Consider the following 20,166-nt stretch of genomic DNA (forward strand, 5'->3'; position numbering starts at 1 on the left):
AAGGTAATAGTGCTGTGGGAACACAAGCTTTAGGCGAGCCTGATGTGCTGTAAATAGTGGGTGAATGTGATCTTATCGCTGTAAGGAAGTGTTTCTGGCAATATGAGCCCAGAAGGAATAACCTCCCTCTGCAGAGGAGGCAAGAACCCAAAGCATTACTCTTTGATATTTTGACATGCAATTTTCCATGTTGGGATTAAAATGTTCGCAGATTGATCAGGGACTCTGATAGGCAACTGAAGCCATTAATCAGGTGTGACAGTACATTAATTTAGCGATCAGTGGGTAAGGGGACAGAAATAAGAGCCTGTTGTCTTTCTCCAGGGGGGTGTTTCCCACAGAAAAGGCCGACCACGGTCAGACACTGCCATCCTCCGTGCTCAAAACCCTTCTCCCATTGCACGCCGGTAAGATTGTAGTGCGCTGATCAAGCAGGTGTGATCCCTGTAACTCTCACTATGTCTCCAGCTGCTCCCACTTTCTAGGTGGGTAGCCGTATGAATTTTGACTGATGACATTTTTAATTGCCAAGAGCAGGCCATTAAAGGATAATCAGATTAATACAGATGGATGTGGGCTCAGTGTCAGTTAGGGACTACACCTTTGGATGGGTGGGGGGGTCATGAAGATAACAAATTGCCTAAGCTTGAAGTTTTACTGCCCCTTAGAGTACTTTCAATGTAATTGCACTTAATGAAAGAAATTTGAAGCTCTGCTATGTTAAGGTAGCATTATTTCTTCTTTTATTAAAAAAACATTTTCTATATTGAATGTATTAAAAATCTCTTTAAACATATTCCCACAATACTGAAAAAAGCTGCATATTTGTTCTTGTGTGGCTGCGGAACATTTTCTCTGTATCTAGATTTGTGAAATGGCATATATCCCCTTAGGAATATAATATAATATCATAATAATATCAGGGTTGGGAAAAATCAACCTGTGTTAATAGCAGGAAGTCTTTTGAAAGAGTAGAGTACAGCAGTGTACGCCCAGTACACGGCAAACTGTTTTGTCAGCAGTGTTTTGTGGCAATGAAAAAGCACTGTAACAATCGCACTTGTCTGGTGCTGGCTGTAAATTATGTTCTTCTTGGCCTTGCCATCCACCCCACCCCCCACCCCCAAACCCCTGCAGAGCGGCGTGTGTGGGTGTGAGAAGGGTTACACTGAAGTGATGACCACGCACGGCTTCTTGGACTACTGCACCAGAACCCCAGGGGTGGACAACAACAAGAAGGCGGATGTGAAAACCAATTCTGGGAGATTAAAACCCGGACCATCTCAGGCCCAGGACCTCTTCAGCGAGTGGCCCCTACGACCTGTTGGCCCAGGTACTGAAATGGAAATCATCTTTACAGCGTGCCACAGATCATTCCCCCTTTGAACCTGCCTTTGTAGCTCTAGGATGACTGTGCCGCGGGTGGAATTCATTTTGGGTCAATGTTTTTTTGTGGAATATGATTATATAAAAAAAAAGAAACTCTGCGGATGATAACACTGTTGAGAAATTCTAGTCACTTCTGAGCAGCATGTTTGAAAAGAGAGCAAATCTACTTTATTCAGAAAAGTGAGGGGGGGGGGGGGGGGGGGAGATGTGAAGACAAATGATGTCGACATACATATTTAAAACTTTGTATTAAATCTGCTTTTTGATTGCACAGATGGAAGAGTAAAGCTGTGGGTTTACGCCGTGACTGCCGTCGGATTCATCTTAATACTCTTCATTATTGCTTTATCATTCCTGGTGTGGTATGTGCTATATTACTCTCTTAAGAGATTATTCACTATGCACAATTTCAAAAACAAAAGCTGCTTTGTCAGTCACACTGTAGATGAGAACAGACTGAGCGATGAGCACAAAGCAAATTCCTAACCATCAGCTTTCCTTGAACAGAGCCCTGTCTGGTATGACTTATATTCCTCACAATATTTTTGTCTGCCGTGTGCTGCTGCTATCAGATAATGGAATTCTTTGTAAAGACTGAAATCAAGTTGGGCTGCCCTGTGCTACTAAGTCAGATACACTGTCAGCATTTCTTTCATGTCTATGTCTTCTCTCTCTCTCTCTCTCTCTCTCTCTTTCAGTAAGCCATACAAAACCAGTAAGGCGTCTCCTCCACCACAAAAACCCTTGACCTTGGCCTACGATGGCGACATTGATATGTAAGCAGGCTGTTATACCTCACAAGGACGCACTCAGCCTCGGAAAGACTACATTCAGATTGTTAGCGAACACGCCCGTCACATACGACTGATTATTGAGCTGCTGGAGCTGGGTGACTTTTTGCTATAGCATCAGCTATGTTGCAAAAAAAATAAAAAATAAAATAAAAAGAAGAAATGAAAAAAGAAATTGGAGCAAAAAGTGACGCTCGCGTGATTTGCTCCTGAGAGATGATGTAGCCCAGAATTTTGGCTGCAGCCGTGAAGAAGAGGAACCAAAGCCCTGGAAATGAGACGGAAAGGTTTCTGGAGAGATATACATATGAATGGACCTCTAGTTTTTAACTGCTTGCAACGTGAACACACAGTTAACAGTAACATTGTTTGCAACCCGCAAATCACGAAGACAAAGTGGGGGGTTGACTTTGGCGATTTGTATGTATATGTGCGTGCGTGTGCGTATGCGTGTGTGTGTGTGTGTGTGCGCGCGTGCCTGTAAGGAATCAGAAGGTCACCCTGTTATTCGTCTCGTGTTGGTGTCATGAGGGAGATGAAACATCTTGAGTCAGCAGTCAACTCATGATATTCAAAGGACAAAGGATCATTGACATTTGACTTTGTCTCATCAGTGCTGGATCTTTGTAAAAGGAAATATCACGAGCCTTTTGGGTAAACAAACAGCCTTTTTTTTTTTTTTTTTTGCGTTTGTTTTCGAATTTCTGACAATAAAATGCTCTATGCACTATGTTAGTGCTGATTCACGTTGGGTTTTCCTTTCAAATAACTTTTCTAGTGTTTTAATTGTAATGCAAGTTGTTGCTGTCGGATTGTGTTTTGTTGACGATGCCATATGTTGTGTATATATGGAAACCAAAAGCAGGCTTGCCTTGAGTTTAACAATTCAACAATGCAGTAATTACTCCTCCCTGATGCTCACAGGACACTCAGCCACTAAGGACTAAATTAAGGAACAATGGCAGAATAGTGCAACTTGTATCGATAAAAAACTGCTTGGGTGACAAGTGCAGTCCAGAAAAACACAGAACATAGTTAGTAGTAATACAAATTGCCGGATACCAGCATAATAAAAAAAAAAAAAAAGATCATACCTCATGCACACTTTTTCGTTTCACAAGGATGTCATACTTTTCTACACCATTTACTACACATGCAAATACAAGGTCGGCCGGCACAGAGCAGAGCAACAAGCTAGTATTTGATTGTTTTGAGTTATTTCCTTCATTTTTCTTTCTTTCTTTCTTTCTTTTATTTATTTCTATATTTTTTGCACATGAATACAGGGCTTAAAACATGGCTGTGCCTTTTTTTTCTTGTTTTTCTGCCTCACGCTACAAAAGAAAACACTTTCATATTTATTTCACATTCATATTTACATTACAAGGCATTCATGAGCCTGAGCATCATCCCAAAGCATCTTAGTGGATCATAAATTCTCTCGCCCTCAGTATAATTTAGATATGGGGTTCTCCAGTGCAATACTCATAATGCTCAGTGTGAAATGAAGTTTCTAGTAGTTGGGGGTTTTGGCATCAACTGGAGTTCGCTCTGTTCCTCTTTCTGCCTCCACGACCTGAGGATGTGGTCTTGTGTTATCTGACCTCCTTCTGAATGTATTTTACCAGTAACTCTATTATCTTAACGGTTGTGCAAATATGGCTGTTACGTGCTGTAACAACTGTATTTCAACAGCTGATTGTATGTAGGCATGCTTGATCCATTTTGGCAGAAAGTGCTCCAAGTGGCCTTGCAGAAATCTTTTTAACAAGTTGCCAAACATTTCTTTAGAGTTGTTTCTTTCAGGCAGTGTTTTTCTTTCTTTTTGGCCAATAATGGGACATATGCTTAATGTGAAACCAAGTTATTTGGACGTATTTCCATGATAAAACAAAGAATAGCCAACCTTTGACCTGATTCTGAAGAGAACTCTGTCGGATTAGGTCCCAGAAGATCTAAAAAGTATGTTCATTCATTGTTTGCAGTACCATGCTATTTGTGTTACTATTGTGTGTACATGGAGAGCTGGACAAAGATGCAAATAAATTGTGAAACAGTGAAAATAAAACCACGGCATACGTTCGTCTCTTATTCCAAGTGAGTGGAATGTTTTTTTTCAGGAGAGCTGCTCTAGTCGTGTTGTGATCTTCATCGCCTCCTTGACTCCCAAGTCCTGATAAATTGTAATTACTGATACAGGCTCTGAGGCAGAGCCCAGAATAGATCAGCAGTTGATAAGAGTCATCTTGCCCTCCAGTCAGATTCCCAGGCTGATAGTCCCAGGATACTTGCAGGTTGCGAGGGAAACGGTGTTTAAATCTTTTGTCTCATCTAATTCATTTATTCAAAACTGTCACTTTTGTTTAAGAGAAGGTTGAACTCAAACGCTTGTGTCACGGCCATCTGATGTGTGGCAAAGACGTGGGCTGATCTTGTCATGTCCAATTCATCTCATCCGAGTAGCTCTCGAGACATATTTGCAGGTTTCGCTGAAGATATGTGAACAGCTTGACAATGGCAGTTTTAATCAGGATTCATCTATTACAAGCAAGCTGGATCGTTCTAATAAAGTGCAGCGCGCTGTAGATGGCAGAGCCGAGTGATAGCCTGATGAATATTTAGCAGGAACAATGCATAACAGTTTAAAGTAATGAATGTTTATTGTCATTTACTGACTCATCATGCGCTTGTTTACCCCCCAGCACAGCGATGAAATCTGTCACTCTGCTGGGGTTGTAGAGGGGCGTCGTGCTTTGTCTCCTCAAAATGAATCTGTCGCTGTATTGTAAACAAATCTCATCTAATTTTTAAGATTGCATTTTAAACAGTTTAGGCCCTATTGGACAGCGCTTTGTGAGAGAGGAGCCATGTAGACCAGGCTGCTCAACGGACGTCACCAGCTGGAATCACGGCTGCATGGACCAGCGGGGTGCTCCGTACTTTTATGATCACGTCATTTAGGCACATCTAGGTCATATGCGTGGGATTCCCCTGGAGTCTGTATTAATCAATAGAGCTAATAAAGAATGGGGTTGAGTGACGAAATGGCTCCAAACAGCAGGTGGAGGAAGGATATTCTTGGGGTTGTCTTTAAAATGTATGTCCACAGCTACCTAATTGAGTTTTTGTCCCTCCATTCATATATAGGTACCTCTTTGCATATATATTCACAGTTTCCTGAAGACTGCTACAGGAGTTTGGGTGCATTCTCAGCAGTGAATGGATCACCAATTTAATAACACAGGTGAACCATTAACTTTTCACGTAGTGCACCACCATGACTGAAAACGGGCAAAGTCAAGTTTAGTGCTGATAAAAACTACCGCGTTAAGCCGAGATGGTGAACAACACCATCGGCATTGTAAGTGTGAGCATGTTAGCACGCTGACACTCATTTAGCTCAAACTGTCACTGCGCCTACAGGCTTACAGAGCTGTGAGCGAGAGTAGGGCCCCTAAGTGCACAGCAGCCTGTGTGTGTGTGTGTGTCAACAGAGAGATGGATAAACAGGCTGTTTCCAACACCACAGAGATGGAAAGCTTGGTTAAGAACTCTTCACCCACTGGCTTCATCCATTTACTTTTAGACACTGTTTTCCTGATTATACGAAAGCGAGCGCCCAGAGATCTGAGAGGACGGAGGTGGCCCACAGAGAGCGACGAGGTCAGATAGATAAGATGGTGCAAACTCATTTACTTAATAAAAACACTTTGAAGTTCATTCCGGCCTGAGCTCTGAGCCTGACGCAGCAAGGTCAAATGGCCGTGATAACATCAGGTTGTCTAGTTAGACGGTAATTTGTGTTCTGGCAACAGGTTTTTGTTTTTTTTTTTACTTGAGCTGAAGTCAGATAACAGGATGCTACCATAAAAGCCACAAAAAAGTTTTGTTTGTGTGCACAAACCATGGTGTTGGTTCCTGTTTTTATCTGTGAGACAATACAATATCCAAGTAAAGGCCGTCTTTGATATTCTAGACTATGAATCACTGACATCAACAATGAGGAGTCACTGAAATGTCTCCAAGTGGAGTCATTTTGTTCATCACAGTTTCACCAAACATTTAAACACACTTCCGGAAGCTGCTGCTCCATTTCTCAAAAGCCCTGAGCACAAAGTGAAAGGAGTGAACCACAGTCTCTCCATGAATCTCTTGCGAAATCACAACCACGTAATGAGAATCAGAGAGAGAGAGAGAGAACTGTTTCACTGCAAGTGTTTCTTCATTATAGCAACACAAACTTGTTCAGCTGGACTGACAAATGAAACTATAGTGTGAAAAAGCAGTGAAGCAGATCAGCAGATCACTCTGGATCCCGCCCCTGATCCCAGTCTGGCCAGAAGTGCGTACAACCTGAGTGAGAGTGTGAATGGCAGCGTGGGTGTTTCCAGGTGAACAAGGTGTGTTAAGTGAAAGCACGTGTCAGAGAGACCAGCGGGACAGTGCTCAGAGTTTAGTCGAGCTGCTGGGAAGAGCTCCATTTGTGTGTGTGTGTGTGTGTGTGGGGGGGGGGGAAATGAGGAAACACAGTCATGTCTCATCAGATGGGGGTCTGTGGCCTAATTGCAACCTAATCATAATTCCTGTCTCTCACAATACAACAAGTGGGGAATCTGTGAGCTGTGGCATTTTCATTCATCCTCATTCATGCTGGTCAACACACAAGTATTTGAGAAATAGATCAAAATAAATACTCAAATGGCACAGATACTGAAAGTGTAAATCATAAACCTGCCCTGCGCGTTTGGTTTGATCACAGCCACCTTTGACCCTCCTTAAAGGGAAGTAGTGACAGCAGTGGGAGGGTTTTATTCCAGGCTGCTGAGCTCTCCGGACGGATCCACTTCTGCTGCGCATGTAAGTGAAAAGTGTCGCGTTTTTTTATTAGGGGGGGGGGGAGGTCGATGTGGCTGAAGATGGAGACGCCACAACGCGCGGTGAACACGCGAAACCACCTGTGTGCGTGCGTGCGTGTGTGTGTTGCGCTTGTTCCGGTGCGTGAGCCTCTTTCTGTTTCTGTTTCTGTTTCCGCTGCAGCTGGAAGCGTTTCCTTTAGCTTCCCCTCGCAACCTGCAGCTCTTACACGATCTCAATGAGGCTGTACGGCCGAGCAGAGATGCGCACAGCTTCAGCAGAGACTAGAAAAAACGAGCGGACGGTGCGCGCAGGGCTTTGGTGTGGTTTCCTTTAAGATAAATAAAACATGCAACACGCTGCGCACACGACATCAGGCGAAGCGTGGAGGCTGGGAAATGACCAACAGCAGTCAAATGCAGACGGTTTTTAGCAATTACTCAGCAAAATAGTAGTAAATAGTAATAAATAGTAAAAGGATGTTTGTCAATTGTGTGTGTATGTGTCATCCAGCCTCCATGTTCCAGATGTCAAAGTGCCAGTGCTGTTGGACTGATGGTCCACTGGCAGCAGCCTGTGCTCACACTGAAATAATAATAATAATAATAATAATAATAATAATAATAATAATAATAATAATAATAATAATAATGGCCATAAACAAAATGCACACACACACATTTTTCATTTTCAGTTCCCATTCTTGGCTGCTGATGGAAATATTTGCTATTATCTCGCCAGAGTGTGTGCCATGGCACGTCCGCTGACCAGTCTGGTTTATGATGATAGCCGCTACCAGAAATCCTTCCAGCTTTTTCTGGAGCGCTCCTCTGAGCATCAGTGTATGCGGGACTTCATCCACCATGTGCTGCCAGACATACTGTCCAGGTGACGCAACACACCAACACACACACACCAACACACACATCTGATATTAGCAAAGCCTCGAGGATACATAAGCACAGGATCAGAGGGCAGATGGGGTCAGAGTTCTTCAACCAGCTACTGGGAGATGATTAAAGAAAGAAATGTGCAGCGTCAGCATGCTGCCATAGTCTTCACCTTTTGTGTGAATAAAAGCGTACAGTCCTACTTATCTGGAGAACAGGCCGTCATAGACTACAGTCCTCAACCACGGTATGTTTGACAGAGCTGCAGAAATGAAATGACGAGGCAAGCACCATGATATGAAAAGACTCAAACTCCATATTGCAAAGAGGATATTAGAGCTAGACAGATAACAGCTGATAAATTGGTGTCAGTTGTCTAACACATGTTTATTATCACCCTTCTCCTCTAGAGGATACATTTCTACCTTTGAAATATCCAGCTCAGTGGCTTTTAAAAGGAATTAAACGACCCTCTTTAAAAAAAAATAAAGTATTTATTGATTATTTCTGCTTCTCTAAGAAGTGATGAAGATGAGGTGAAGAGGTGAACGAGATGCACTGATCATCCCCTCACTCGCTTCAAAGCAGAACTTTGTGGAGCGTGCATTGTTACTTCTAACAAATCTACCCATGGTTTGCAAGTTGGCTTCAGCCTCATTATCCACTAACTGGCAACTGTTTATCAAAAGCTTCAAAGAGGAAGGCCCGTGACCTACATTCAAAAGAGGGACACACTTGTAGTACAAGTATCACGTAGCTTTTGTTTTGTCGGCGTCTGTGTTTCGTTACACGGTTCATTATTGTGACAGTTTAGGCACTCTGAACAGCGTTCGATGCTCAAGACAAAACTCAGAGCCCAGAACAGAATGGAACTAATGTTATTTCACCTAGAAAATCTAATAAACAATGTGTGCATGATTGCGAATGACCATGAGTGAGCGTTTGTCTCTTCTGTGTTGATATGAAGCTGCAGGAGTTCGATGCAGTGCTGCGGAGAGCCAAGCCAGACTCTCCGCTCTGTGAATACTGTCTACGGAGCAGATCAGAGAGAGAGAGAAAACTCTGGAGAGATATGATTCGCAAGTGAATTAAAAAAGTGTCCCATTGTTATTAAAAACCCGAGCGCGAGTGACATAACATGGCACACCGGCGATCAAAGCGGCTGTATTTGGAGATGCTTTAGACGCCAGATGAGAACATCTCACATACGCGAGTGTCAGGCAGAATTGACAGTTACAAGCCCAAAAATGTGACCCACATTTGGCAGGTTGGAGGATGTGAAATTCAAGGCTGTTCTGAAGACTCAAAGTGCTTTTTTTTTTTTTCTGCTCTCCCTCAGTGTCGGAAATGGAAAATCCCATCTAAATGTCATTGGAGTTGGAAGTGGATCTGGTAAGAACACACACACACACACTATAGGACACTTTCAGTGCCGAACTTATGTTCTGTGCGACATGTCAATATGGGAGCATCCTCTCTAGCGGCCTCATTACCGCTGCCTTGGGATTGTACGCGTCTGCCTGGTTTTCAGGTTAGTCTTTAACTTCAGTGACCTTGCTGATCTTTAGTTTTACCGCATGTTGTTTCTAGCATAAATGGTAAAGCAAGGTTAATTTGTTTCTGAGCAAAGCCGCCGTTTGCCCTTGAGTGCTATTATCCTTCCCCTATGCCGACCCATTCTTTTAATTTACCTGAGCTGTCATGTCATGACAGCTCCGCATAATGGAGCAATGTTACAGATTCTCAAATGGACTGGAAAATCCATTGGAATGACTACAGACTCCCCTGCGGAGTCTACATGACTCGTCCTCAGTAAGACGTGTGGCTAAAGAAAATCATACAGATCATCACTGGAAAAATGTCTCATTTGTAAAGCCGTTTAGCTTTTTCCTCCTTAAATCTGCAGCACCATTTTCAGCATGGCAGCATTATGCTGGTTGGCCTTTCGCTGTGGGAAAGTAGGGCAATATTTTATTTGTAACAAATACAGTAAGTGGTTTTCAAAATAAGAACTGTCTTGGTGCCTGTAGGGGAGATTGACCTAGAGATGCTTTCCATACTCCGCATGAAGCACCCCGGGGTGACAGTGGATAATGAGGTGGTGGAGCCCAGCAGCCAGCAGCTTCTTAACTACAGAGGTACAGAATCTCACATATTCTGCATCTGAATATTCACACACAAACACTGTGTTTTGATATGTACCTTAACTGCAGTAGGTGTGTATTTCTACTTGCATTTTTTTTTATGTCAAAGAGCCGTTGGCTTTTACACTAATGCATTAATAATGCAGTTATTACTAGAGGGAATCCGACTGTATAACCCTCGCCCTGATGTCACTTTCTGAAGTGCTACCACCAATTATTCACTCAGAACCATGTTATATTTAAAAACCCTCCTATAGAAGTTGGTAGTTAAAGAGGTGATCTTGAACGCTCCTTGTTTTTATCTTTTGCTTTGTTCAATATGTCCACAACAAAGGTTTGAAGCCTAATTCTAAGTAAATGGAACATGTTTCAGTTCCTCGGTTTATTTGTCCTCATCAGACACTTAATAGAGAGAAAAAATACTGCCTGTTCAAGTGGCATCCGCTGGTTTTAATGAGGTGTCGTACAACACACACAAGTTGTTTGTTTTCATAGCTGAGGTGTAAATTACCCAGACTCTGAACAACAATGTGACAAGTGTCTATTGCCGAAATGTCCTAAAATAAAAAAACTCTATATTTCAGTATTAATTTTACTGTATAATAGCCATTTTTAATAATGTTGCTACATTATTTATATTACATTTCATAAAACGTGCGTTGTGGTGACATGTCGTTTACACAGAGCAACATTCAGAAAACAATACAAATATCACATTTTGTTCCTTTTTGTGGAAATACAGTGATGATTCGTTTCCTGTCTGTAGTTTTGGTATCACAGAAACCAGATTTGAATTACATCCAATTTACCTGGAACAAGATGACTGCCTCCGACTTTGAGGAGCACTGGAAAGTGAAAAAGATGACGAAGAAAGCTGACTTCATTCACATGATACAGGTTGGTGTTGCCGGCACAGTGCTCGTGGCCCCTAGACTGTGTTTTTGACACAACTAGGTCATTTTCATTTGGTGGCGCTGTGCAGCAATTAATCCCATTAGTACATCTGTCTAGCATAGCATTATAATTAGGCGCTCTATGAATCCAGTTACCAGCTCATTATCTGTGGTGAAATCGACAGATGCTGTACTATGTGAAGGATCCTGAAGCTACCATCAACTTCTTTCAGAGTCTTCTCGACAAGGACGGGAAGCTTCTTATCATCCTGGTGTCTGGTAAGTGGCTGGAACTAATCTTAAACCTTGTTATCGCTCTGATGTGGTGTGTGTACACCATGCTGTGCAAAAGTTTGGGGTCACTAAGAAATGTCCTTGTTTTCCATGAGAACGCATGTTTTCAGCTGAATTACAACAGGTTTTAATGATGAATGAAAATGATGAACATTAGCAAACACAACACTCCATGAAATCACAGGTCTAATGTTTGCTGATAATGGGCCTCTGTACGTCTATATAGATATCGTATTTTTTCTTTGAAAAAAAAGGTTGTTTCCAGCTGCAGTAGTCATTTGCTGAATTACCAGTGTGTGTGCACTGTTTTTCTGATCATTTTGATGTTATAAAATGTGGTTTATTTTTAAAACCGAATTGGAACCCAGCAGTTCGCCTTCGTAGTGACACAAACAGTAGTGCACATTATATATGCATTTAGTCAAGGTACAGTTTATATAGGAAATAATTTAACAATTTATCACAGTAAAACAAAACAAACTTGACTCCTACAACATTCACTATAGTTGTTGAAACAACTTGCACATGGCTCAGTTGATTTAACACATTAAAATACACTGCCCGTCCAAAGGAAAAGTCACCACATGGATTTAATTAATAGGTTAGAGCCTCCAATTGGATAATTACCGCATGCATGATTATGTTGCAGCTGGCAAAAAGTTATTTAACCCTAACTGGTGCGGTGAGTAGCTTCTCGTTTCTTAAACAACCATGTCAGAAGACACATCCTCAAGAAAAGAAAACATCTAAGGAGATTGTTGAAACTACTAAAACTGGGTTAAGAACTGTCCAGTGGAGGAAGGTCATGTGGTCTGATGAGTCCAGATTTACCCTGTTCCAGAGTGATGGGAGCATCAGGGTAAGAAGAGAGGTGGTTGAAGTGATACACCCATTATGCCTAGTGCCTACTGTACAAGCCTGTGGGGGCAGTGCTATGATCTGGGGTTGCTGCAGTTGGTCAGGTCTAGGTTCAGCTATGTTATGAGGTCAGCTGACTACCTGAATATACTGAATGACCAGGTTATTCCATCAATGGATTTTTTCTTCCCTAATGGTTCAGAGAGCATGACTCATCATTTTCACAAATGGATTGGCCACCACAGAGTTCAGACCTTTACCCCTCAAAGAGAATCTTTGGTATGTGCTGGAGAAGACTTTGAGAAACTCTCCCATCATCAAAACAACACCTTGGCTAAAAATGAATGAAACTCTGAACGGGAATAAATGTTGTGACATTGCAGAAGAATCAAAATAATGCCACGTTAAATGTGTGCAGTAATCAAAGCGTGTGACTTTTTTTGGCCGGTTAGTGTATATCAACAATGTTTGAGTGGTTTTTCTTGACATTTCACTCAAACATTCATGAGCCACAGAGGATGGATCCCATAAATTTGACCTTTTCTCTAGTGCCCCCAACTGGTCAAATATTAAATTAAAGTAAAATACCTTAACATTCTCAAACGTCCTATTAACAAATGATACAACTTGATGGTGGCATTTGTCTACATAATAATCACCTGGAGGAATAAATCTCACAGAGCGTTTAGCTTGGCTGTAGACTCTTGTTTTCATGTTGTCTCTTCCAGGGGAGAGTGGTTGGGGGAAGCTGTGGCGCACCTACAGGCACACGCTCTGCAACACTGAAATAAGTCAGTGTATAACCACTGGAGACATCAAAAGCTTCCTGGACTCCAAGGGAGTGAGGTACCAGAGCTACGAGCTGCCATCTCAAATGGACATCACCGAGTGTTTCACAGAAGGAGATGAGAAGGGAGAGCTGCTGCTTGATTTTCTCACTGAAGTGCTGAACTTCAGTGAGACAGCCTCACCTGAGCTGAAAGATGGTGTCTTAAATTTACTTCGGCACCCGGACTGTAGCGTAGAGTCTGACGGTAAAGTTATTTTCAACAACAACCTTGGAGTGATAGTCATTGATCCGCTCCCTTAAAACCAGTGTTAGTATGACTAATGGGAAATTTCCTGTAGGTTAATTACATAGTTGTTTAATTAGAACCATCTCCAGGAGATTATTTTGATTTTCTACATTTTCTAAGAACAGTTATTTTGCATTGATACAGTATTATTTCCGATTTCTACACGCAATAATTATCTGTGCACGTGCAAAATGAAAATGGCTTGATTGTATTTTTTTTTATTTCTAACTACATTTTGTTCGATCATCTAGTAGTAGGAGTAGGTCATCATCTACTCAAATGTTCCAGCAAATGCAGAGATCAGAGTTTTAATCAGCTTCATATTCTAACATCGTAGAATTTTTAATGAGCTACAGTTTGCCGGTTTCTTTGCCAACCCATCGCACTGCTGCTCTCATTGGATCATATTACTTAAAAATGATTTGAAAATTAAACATTTAATTTTGCACGGAGATTGCAGTGTTATTTTTAGATGAGCTTCACACTCCAGTGAAAGTTTATATCTCTTCATTGTAATATAGTGAAATGTTTGCACATTTACTCTTTATCAGTTAGAAAAGCTGTTTCCTGTTTTCTCTACACCACTGTGCCAATTTTGCCAAATAAATGTAAAATTTGCTTGACTGCAAGCAAACATAAATCGCAGGTGAGTTCATTTTCTTGATGTGTATAGTGTGAGAAATACAGGCACTCTCACAGTGCTGTCATATATAGCTGAAGTGTTGGTACCATCTTGAGGACAATAGTGGTAACTGTAGAGCTGGCTGTATCAGTACAGAGGCAGGATAAATAATATTACTCAGTATAGTAGATCACTGACCGCCTCCATTATCAAAACTGCTAAAAATAACTTAATGCTAAAAATAACTGGTTTTATTAAGTGTTGCAGTTAAATTTGAACTGAAAAAATAAAATAAGGAAAAACATATTTGAAAGCTACAGCATGAACTGGAATGTCTAGACACACACATGCAATACAAATCCACACACACAGAGATATATCCATAATAAAATGGGATTATCTATGGCTGCAGATAATCCTGTGTTTTTCTTTTTATAAGGTTGGCACTGACTGCACCGCATTGACAACAGACATTGGAGCTAAAACCCAAATCTGTCAATGTCCTTCCAAAGAGGGGTGACCACAGTACATCACGCACGAGCAAGTTAAGATTGAATTGTTGTAATGCTTCCATCCTTTTTGTAATTCTGATGTGAATTGAAGTTCAAGTGTTTGCGCCGCTCTTTTAATTTAAAAGTAAAAGCTTAGCACAGGGAATACTGGATCGGTCGCTCAGTCCGGCTCATGATGGAAAAATGAATGAGCAAGGCAGTTAATGACATACTTCATTGATCCCCTTGGGGAAATAGTTGTTTGGACAGCTGCGGTAGATGATGGCGCTACTGTGGGGTTTTGGTGTCTTGTCCAAGGACACATCTTTCCAGGAGTAACCGCAGTCAAACCAGTGACCCTGGGGTTTATAGACAAATGCTCTACCAAGTGAGCTACATGGCCTCATTTAGGAGTCACATGCACCAGTGAAGCCTCTCAGCAGCCAACAAGCCTCAACAAACAACACAAAAACATTAATATACTAGAAACTAAATGAACTTTCACTGACAGTTCACCCCTTGGCACTGGTTTCAGTTCATTTGGGTTAAACATATAAACACAGTTATTAACTAAACCAAAATAGGATTTGATAAGATTCCACTTGGTCTTTTTGTAGTGTTGGGTTTTAAGTTTATCACATGTTGTGCGATCTATTTAACCAGTGCTCCCAAATTGTTTTACTGACAATGGCATTTGGATAGTTTCATTCAGGAGCTGTTTGTTTACCTTTGAGTTCTGATTCAAAATGTTGATTCATTGTGAGGCATTGACTTGTTTTGTGCTAACCATAAGCTGCAAATTACCACAGAGTTCAATTAAGACCTCTCTGAACATTTGTAGATTCATACAAATGATATTGATTGCAGTGCTGTTGAATTGCTGTAAAATGGGCGAAGTGACACAACAACACGTTTTTACCGTTGAGTGTGTCACTGAACAGTAGCACTGTGGACATTTTGGATCATATAGTTTCTGATCTGTTTGTTGCAGAGGTAATAAAAAATAAACCTTTTGTGGACCATACTTGTTTTTGCCTAAACATTGACTAATTAGCTTTTTGTTTTCAAACTTCAGTTTTCCCCACATATGAAATTAGATGGGTTCACATGTTTATAGGCCACATGGCTTTCTTTAGAATTAGCTGCCAAATGGATGTAGAGAGGCTTTATATTTGATGTTACTTTAAAATTATAATTAGATTTAATTGGCTGAGACGTCCTGCTACAGGTTCTACTGTAAATAACAGTTAAATAACAGTTAGTAAAACTGGCATAAGTCGTCCTCTGACAAAAGTCTCATACGTTCGGATTTGAGTTTGTAATTCTCCAATACTATTGCCTTCACGCAATCCACATGATTGTTCATGTGTCATGTGATTTTTGGGTGAATATGTCAACTGAGATCCAGAACAGTCCACTCTACTTGACCTGGGATCCCGAATAGGCCTGCAGGGCATCATGGGACTGACACATAACGCACAAAGACAAACACATTCATGTTGACACCGAGCCGTAAATTAGACTCAGACCATTTCAACAGACCCACATCTATTTGCACTGTGGGGGGGAAAAAAAACAGAGCGGCTACATGTAGAGAAAAGGCTCCAGCTGCTAGTGAATTGGAACCCAGCAGCTCATTGTTTCTCAGCAGTGCAGTGTGTGTGGCCTTTTGGAGCCTTTACACTTTGCAGGAGCAAATTGTGTTTTTACTCGTAGTTTGACAAGGCTGTGATGTGAATGTGCTTAAACAGGCTTTTATACATTGTATTGACATTTTTTCACTTATCAGAACAGCTCACTTACCTTTTATTTTTCACATATTGTAGGTCTTACATAAGAAGCGACTTGTGCAATACACTCATCCTGCAGTGCAGAAGCTGATTTGACATTTCTAAGAACCAAATGTTTACTCTGTTATCTGAGGGGAGTTCGTTTCAAAATGAAGGAAAGGCTGACCTGTTGCTAGTTAACCGTTAATTATGTTCAACATATTTGTGTTGAAATTTTCTCATGAGAATACTTCCACAAATAGGAATCAGACAAGAGAAATGAGAGCCAATCACAGGTGTACTCAGCTGTGATTGGCTCTAATGTCAAGGCGAAGTTCATCTCACACGAGTTGCATAAGACTATTAAAAAGGAAGGGGCTGTGGGGGTGAAAGTAACTCTGCAGCTTGAAAAGTCTGTGTCCTGCTCTCCACATACTCACGGTAATTCTTTCATTCTTCCAATGGAGCACTTATGCTTGGATACTTCAAAACCTCATGGTGCAATACACTTCAGAATGGTTAAATCCATGCTGTTCGTTCACATTTAATGCATTGCAGGGATCAGTCATGGCTGCAGAAGCGAGGCAGACTTGTTATGAGGGCAGTGCTGTCCAAAGCTTTCATTTCTTCCTGGAGCATTCAGGAGAGCACAAGGCCATTCTCCAGTGTGTTCACAAGGTCCTGCCCGGAGAATTCAAAAGGTAAAACAAGAAAGGTTGAAGTTTTATGCTTTCATCGTCTTTTTGATTTTTTTTGACAACTTCGACTGGGTACATGTAGGTGTGTTGTTTGTGCCTTTCTGTGTACTTCGAAGGAATTGGATAATTAGTAATGACGTCTCTCAAGAGATCAAATGGAATTGTCCAGGCACAAAGCAGTGTTGCTGTCACAATTGTAACTTAATTTTTTGTGTGTTTCTGCCCATTTCATGTCCATTTCTGATAAATGGCATCAGTATATATACTTGTACTGTCAAGTCTCAAACTAAACTAAATGTGCTCTCTAGAATGCACACACACACACACGCACACATACACACACACACACACACACACACACACACACACACACACATATATATATATATATATATATATATATATATATATATATATATATATATATAAGAAGAAGAATCACAACAAAGGAGGCTGAATAGTAATTAAAACTCATAGAAAAGAACTTTTTTCTGTCCTTCGTGTGTTGTGATGCAGAATTGGAGAAGGTAAAAGCAGCCTGGATGTCCTCGGCATTGGGAGTGGTGGAGGTACGTGATGAGATCTGCATGCATGATGATATGGAGTGCTGTTGTAGTGGTTAGTTGTGGTAGTTTTCACTTAGTTATGAATTAGAGCGCCCTTTAAAGTGATCATTATTTAATGCAATCAACAGAATTCTTATTGATAGAGAATATCTGTGTGGTTGTAGAGGTTAAAGGAGGACACGTCTGTCAAAGCTGCTGCAGTTTGTATCGGGCTGCACTAGAAATTAGAACGATTATTGCAGAGCAACAACATCAGAGTATTTATGACTGAAATGATAAAACTGTGGAACAAACACACTCTACCCCCCCCCCCCCCCATCCCCCCTCTCTCAGACACAATGTTGATTCATTGACCTTTGATTTGTTATGATTGTTTCCGAGATGTTTGCACTGTTACATTCAGAAGTAAAGGAGTGTGAGGCGTCCAAACAGTTCAACAGAGCTACTCTCAGACAGTTGGATATTCAAGTCCAAACACAGGTTTATTTGGTTTGTTCCAGGAGAGCTGGATGTCCAGATGCTCTCTCTGCTACAGTCTTCATTCCCCTCTGTTCCTCTCACTGCTGACGTTGTGGACGGCAGCTCAGAGCTCACAGACAACTTCAAAGGTACTAACATTGCAAAACACGTTGACGCTTTAGCTGCCAGTTAGATTTTTTTTTATTCTCATGAAACACAGAAGATGATTACATATAGTTGAATTGGTCCATTGCATGTATGTACAACAAATATAATTATAAATACATCATGAACTTTTGTATCTACAGTACAGTTTTATTGGTAATTGCATCAGGGACTTTTCAGGGTCCCTCTGACCCAACTCTGATAAATCACTGCTGCTCATTCTATAATCTCTCCTGTATTTATATTCTCCTTTTTTACGCAACTTTGCATTGATTTTGTATCTGAACATACATGAACATCTATGCAGAGGCCATCAGCTTGTTACATTAATATTCCAGTATACTTTATATGTAAATATATATATACCATTTTTTTTCTGTTTACTCTTCATATCCAACTTATAGCTTTGGTAGCAAAGACCACCAACCTACAGAAGGTCCCGTTTGCTTGGCATATCATGTCCAGCGAGGACTATCAGAAGCAAGTGAAAGCAACAGGAGCCATGAAGAAGTTCGACTTCATACACATGATTCAGGTTTTAAGACTAATCAGCACTGATCTTTAAATATGTAGTGCTTCAAAAAAGGCATAGATCTTTTGACAGAAGTGTCAATAACAGACTCATTTATTCAAATTTCAGTCAGAAATGTTAAATCAACGGTTCCCCACATCTCTCTTCTCTACAGATGCTCTATTTTGTGGATGACCCCCCTGAAACTATTAGGTTTTACCACAGTCTTCTGAAAAACAACGGCAGGCTTATGATCATAATTGAAAAAAGTAAGTTGATTTTAATTTACTTTATTCATTTTGTCTGCCACATTCAGATGTCTAATTATATGGTATTGCAGAATAGAATTAAGCTGCTTGACTTTTATTAGCTTAACTGTTTTCTACAACTCTCCTGTGAATCTTTGCTGCACTTTGTTCTTTAAGCACAAACAGAATAGTGGGTCCACGGGTGAACCGAGTAGAGTCCAGCTTGGTTTTTGTGTTGCAATCAATTTCAGCAGATGTCCAAGTTGTTGGTCTATGAGATGATTATGGTTCACATCAGTGACATGTTAGAGTCAATATATTTCTTCTGGAATTAATGTAGTGTATTTCATATCTCCTATGTAGGCAAGGGTGGGTGGGACACCTTGTGGAAGACTTACAAGAAGGAGCTCTGGGGTGATGCCATCCTCGAGTACCGCTCATCAGCAGAGATTATAAGCTACCTGCAGAGCCAGGGTCGGAAATATGAGGAGCACGTTATTCCCAACACCTTCGACATCACTGAGTGTTTCAATCCCGGCAGCGAGATTGGACATCGTCTGCTGAATTTCATGACGGCAAAAGATGACTTCTACCAGGCGTTCGCCCCAGAGATCAGAGCAGGCATGTTAGACCTTCTGAGAAACAAGTGCAGTACTGAAAAAGATGGCAGGATGTTGTTTGACAGCAGTCTGAGCTGTTTACTTGTTTATGCTTGAGTGTGAGACATGTTCATTCATTCTGATTGAATCTGCCATTTAATCAAACATAGTTCATTTAGCTGTTGTGATGATTAGATATTCACTAAACTGATTAATGCCTTATGTGCACCAAAATAATAAAAATGAAAATAAAAACACTCCGTCTTAATTGGTGATTAAAACCACAGATTTTTCTTATAATATATCTGTATATTTTCAGTGAGACAACAATATCTAAAGCCTTTAGAGAGAGACACACGCTTTCAGCTATGTGGTGAGTCATCACAGATTGAACCTCCTTCTAAAAAGCATAGTTGTTTATTATTAAGTTATATGAAATACGTCGATTGCAGTTCCCTTAACTCTACAGAGTTTATAACAGATTTATATGATAGTTGTTATAGCTAAAATTTAAATATCTTTAATCTTGTTGTTTTGGTTTTACTGGTTTACAACTCTTACTGTTCCCATAGAATTTTTAACACCCTAATATAATATTTGTAAATCACTTTAAAAAGTATGGTTAGACTTCCCTTAAATATTTTTGTATACTTCAATCTTACTGAATAGCATACAGACATAGACATTGCAAGCATATAATTAGGCAACCATTTGTTAGTGAGTCATAGTGTGGCTTCTGGTGAAGCTAAAAATCTGTATGAGTCATTTTTCTCAATTTAACATAGTGATGCAACAAATATAAAAATGATCGAATCTTTTTTTTTTTTTCATTCATCCTGATAGACACTG

At 40.6% G+C, this 20,166-nt stretch overlaps 3 protein-coding genes across 3 annotated transcripts in view; all 3 read left to right on the forward strand.

Moving 5' to 3' along the window:
- thsd7ba (thrombospondin, type I, domain containing 7Ba) overlaps nt 1-2,265 on the forward strand; it is a 110,437-nt gene extending 108,172 nt beyond the window's left edge. The window contains exons 26-29 of the mRNA XM_026375818.1: nt 325-407; nt 1,138-1,333; nt 1,664-1,751; nt 2,088-2,265. Of these exons, the coding sequence (XP_026231603.1) occupies nt 325-407; nt 1,138-1,333; nt 1,664-1,751; nt 2,088-2,169 (449 nt within the window). The 3' untranslated portion in view covers nt 2,170-2,265. The remainder of the gene's footprint in view (nt 1-324; nt 408-1,137; nt 1,334-1,663; nt 1,752-2,087) is intronic.
- A 4,710-nt stretch (nt 2,266-6,975) lies between these two features.
- hnmt (histamine N-methyltransferase) lies at nt 6,976-16,254 on the forward strand. The gene is made up of 7 exons (XM_026377223.1): nt 6,976-7,037; nt 7,776-7,922; nt 9,264-9,316; nt 9,955-10,062; nt 10,835-10,965; nt 11,147-11,240; nt 12,842-16,254. The coding sequence occupies exons 2-7, from the start codon at nt 7,786-7,788 to the stop codon at nt 13,201-13,203; spliced, it is 885 nt and encodes a 294-aa protein (XP_026233008.1). The 5' UTR covers nt 6,976-7,037; nt 7,776-7,785; the 3' UTR covers nt 13,204-16,254.
- A 175-nt stretch (nt 16,255-16,429) lies between these two features.
- LOC113173706 (histamine N-methyltransferase-like) lies at nt 16,430-19,578 on the forward strand. The gene is made up of 7 exons (XM_026377225.1): nt 16,430-16,512; nt 16,630-16,772; nt 17,286-17,338; nt 17,836-17,943; nt 18,364-18,494; nt 18,646-18,739; nt 19,082-19,578. The coding sequence occupies exons 2-7, from the start codon at nt 16,639-16,641 to the stop codon at nt 19,432-19,434; spliced, it is 873 nt and encodes a 290-aa protein (XP_026233010.1). The 5' UTR covers nt 16,430-16,512; nt 16,630-16,638; the 3' UTR covers nt 19,435-19,578.
- The last annotated feature ends 588 nt before the right edge of the window (nt 19,579-20,166 follow it).

Source organism: Anabas testudineus, chromosome 21 (assembly GCF_900324465.2).
Source record: "Anabas testudineus chromosome 21, fAnaTes1.2, whole genome shotgun sequence".
Lineage (NCBI taxonomy): Eukaryota > Metazoa > Chordata > Actinopteri > Anabantiformes > Anabantidae > Anabas > Anabas testudineus.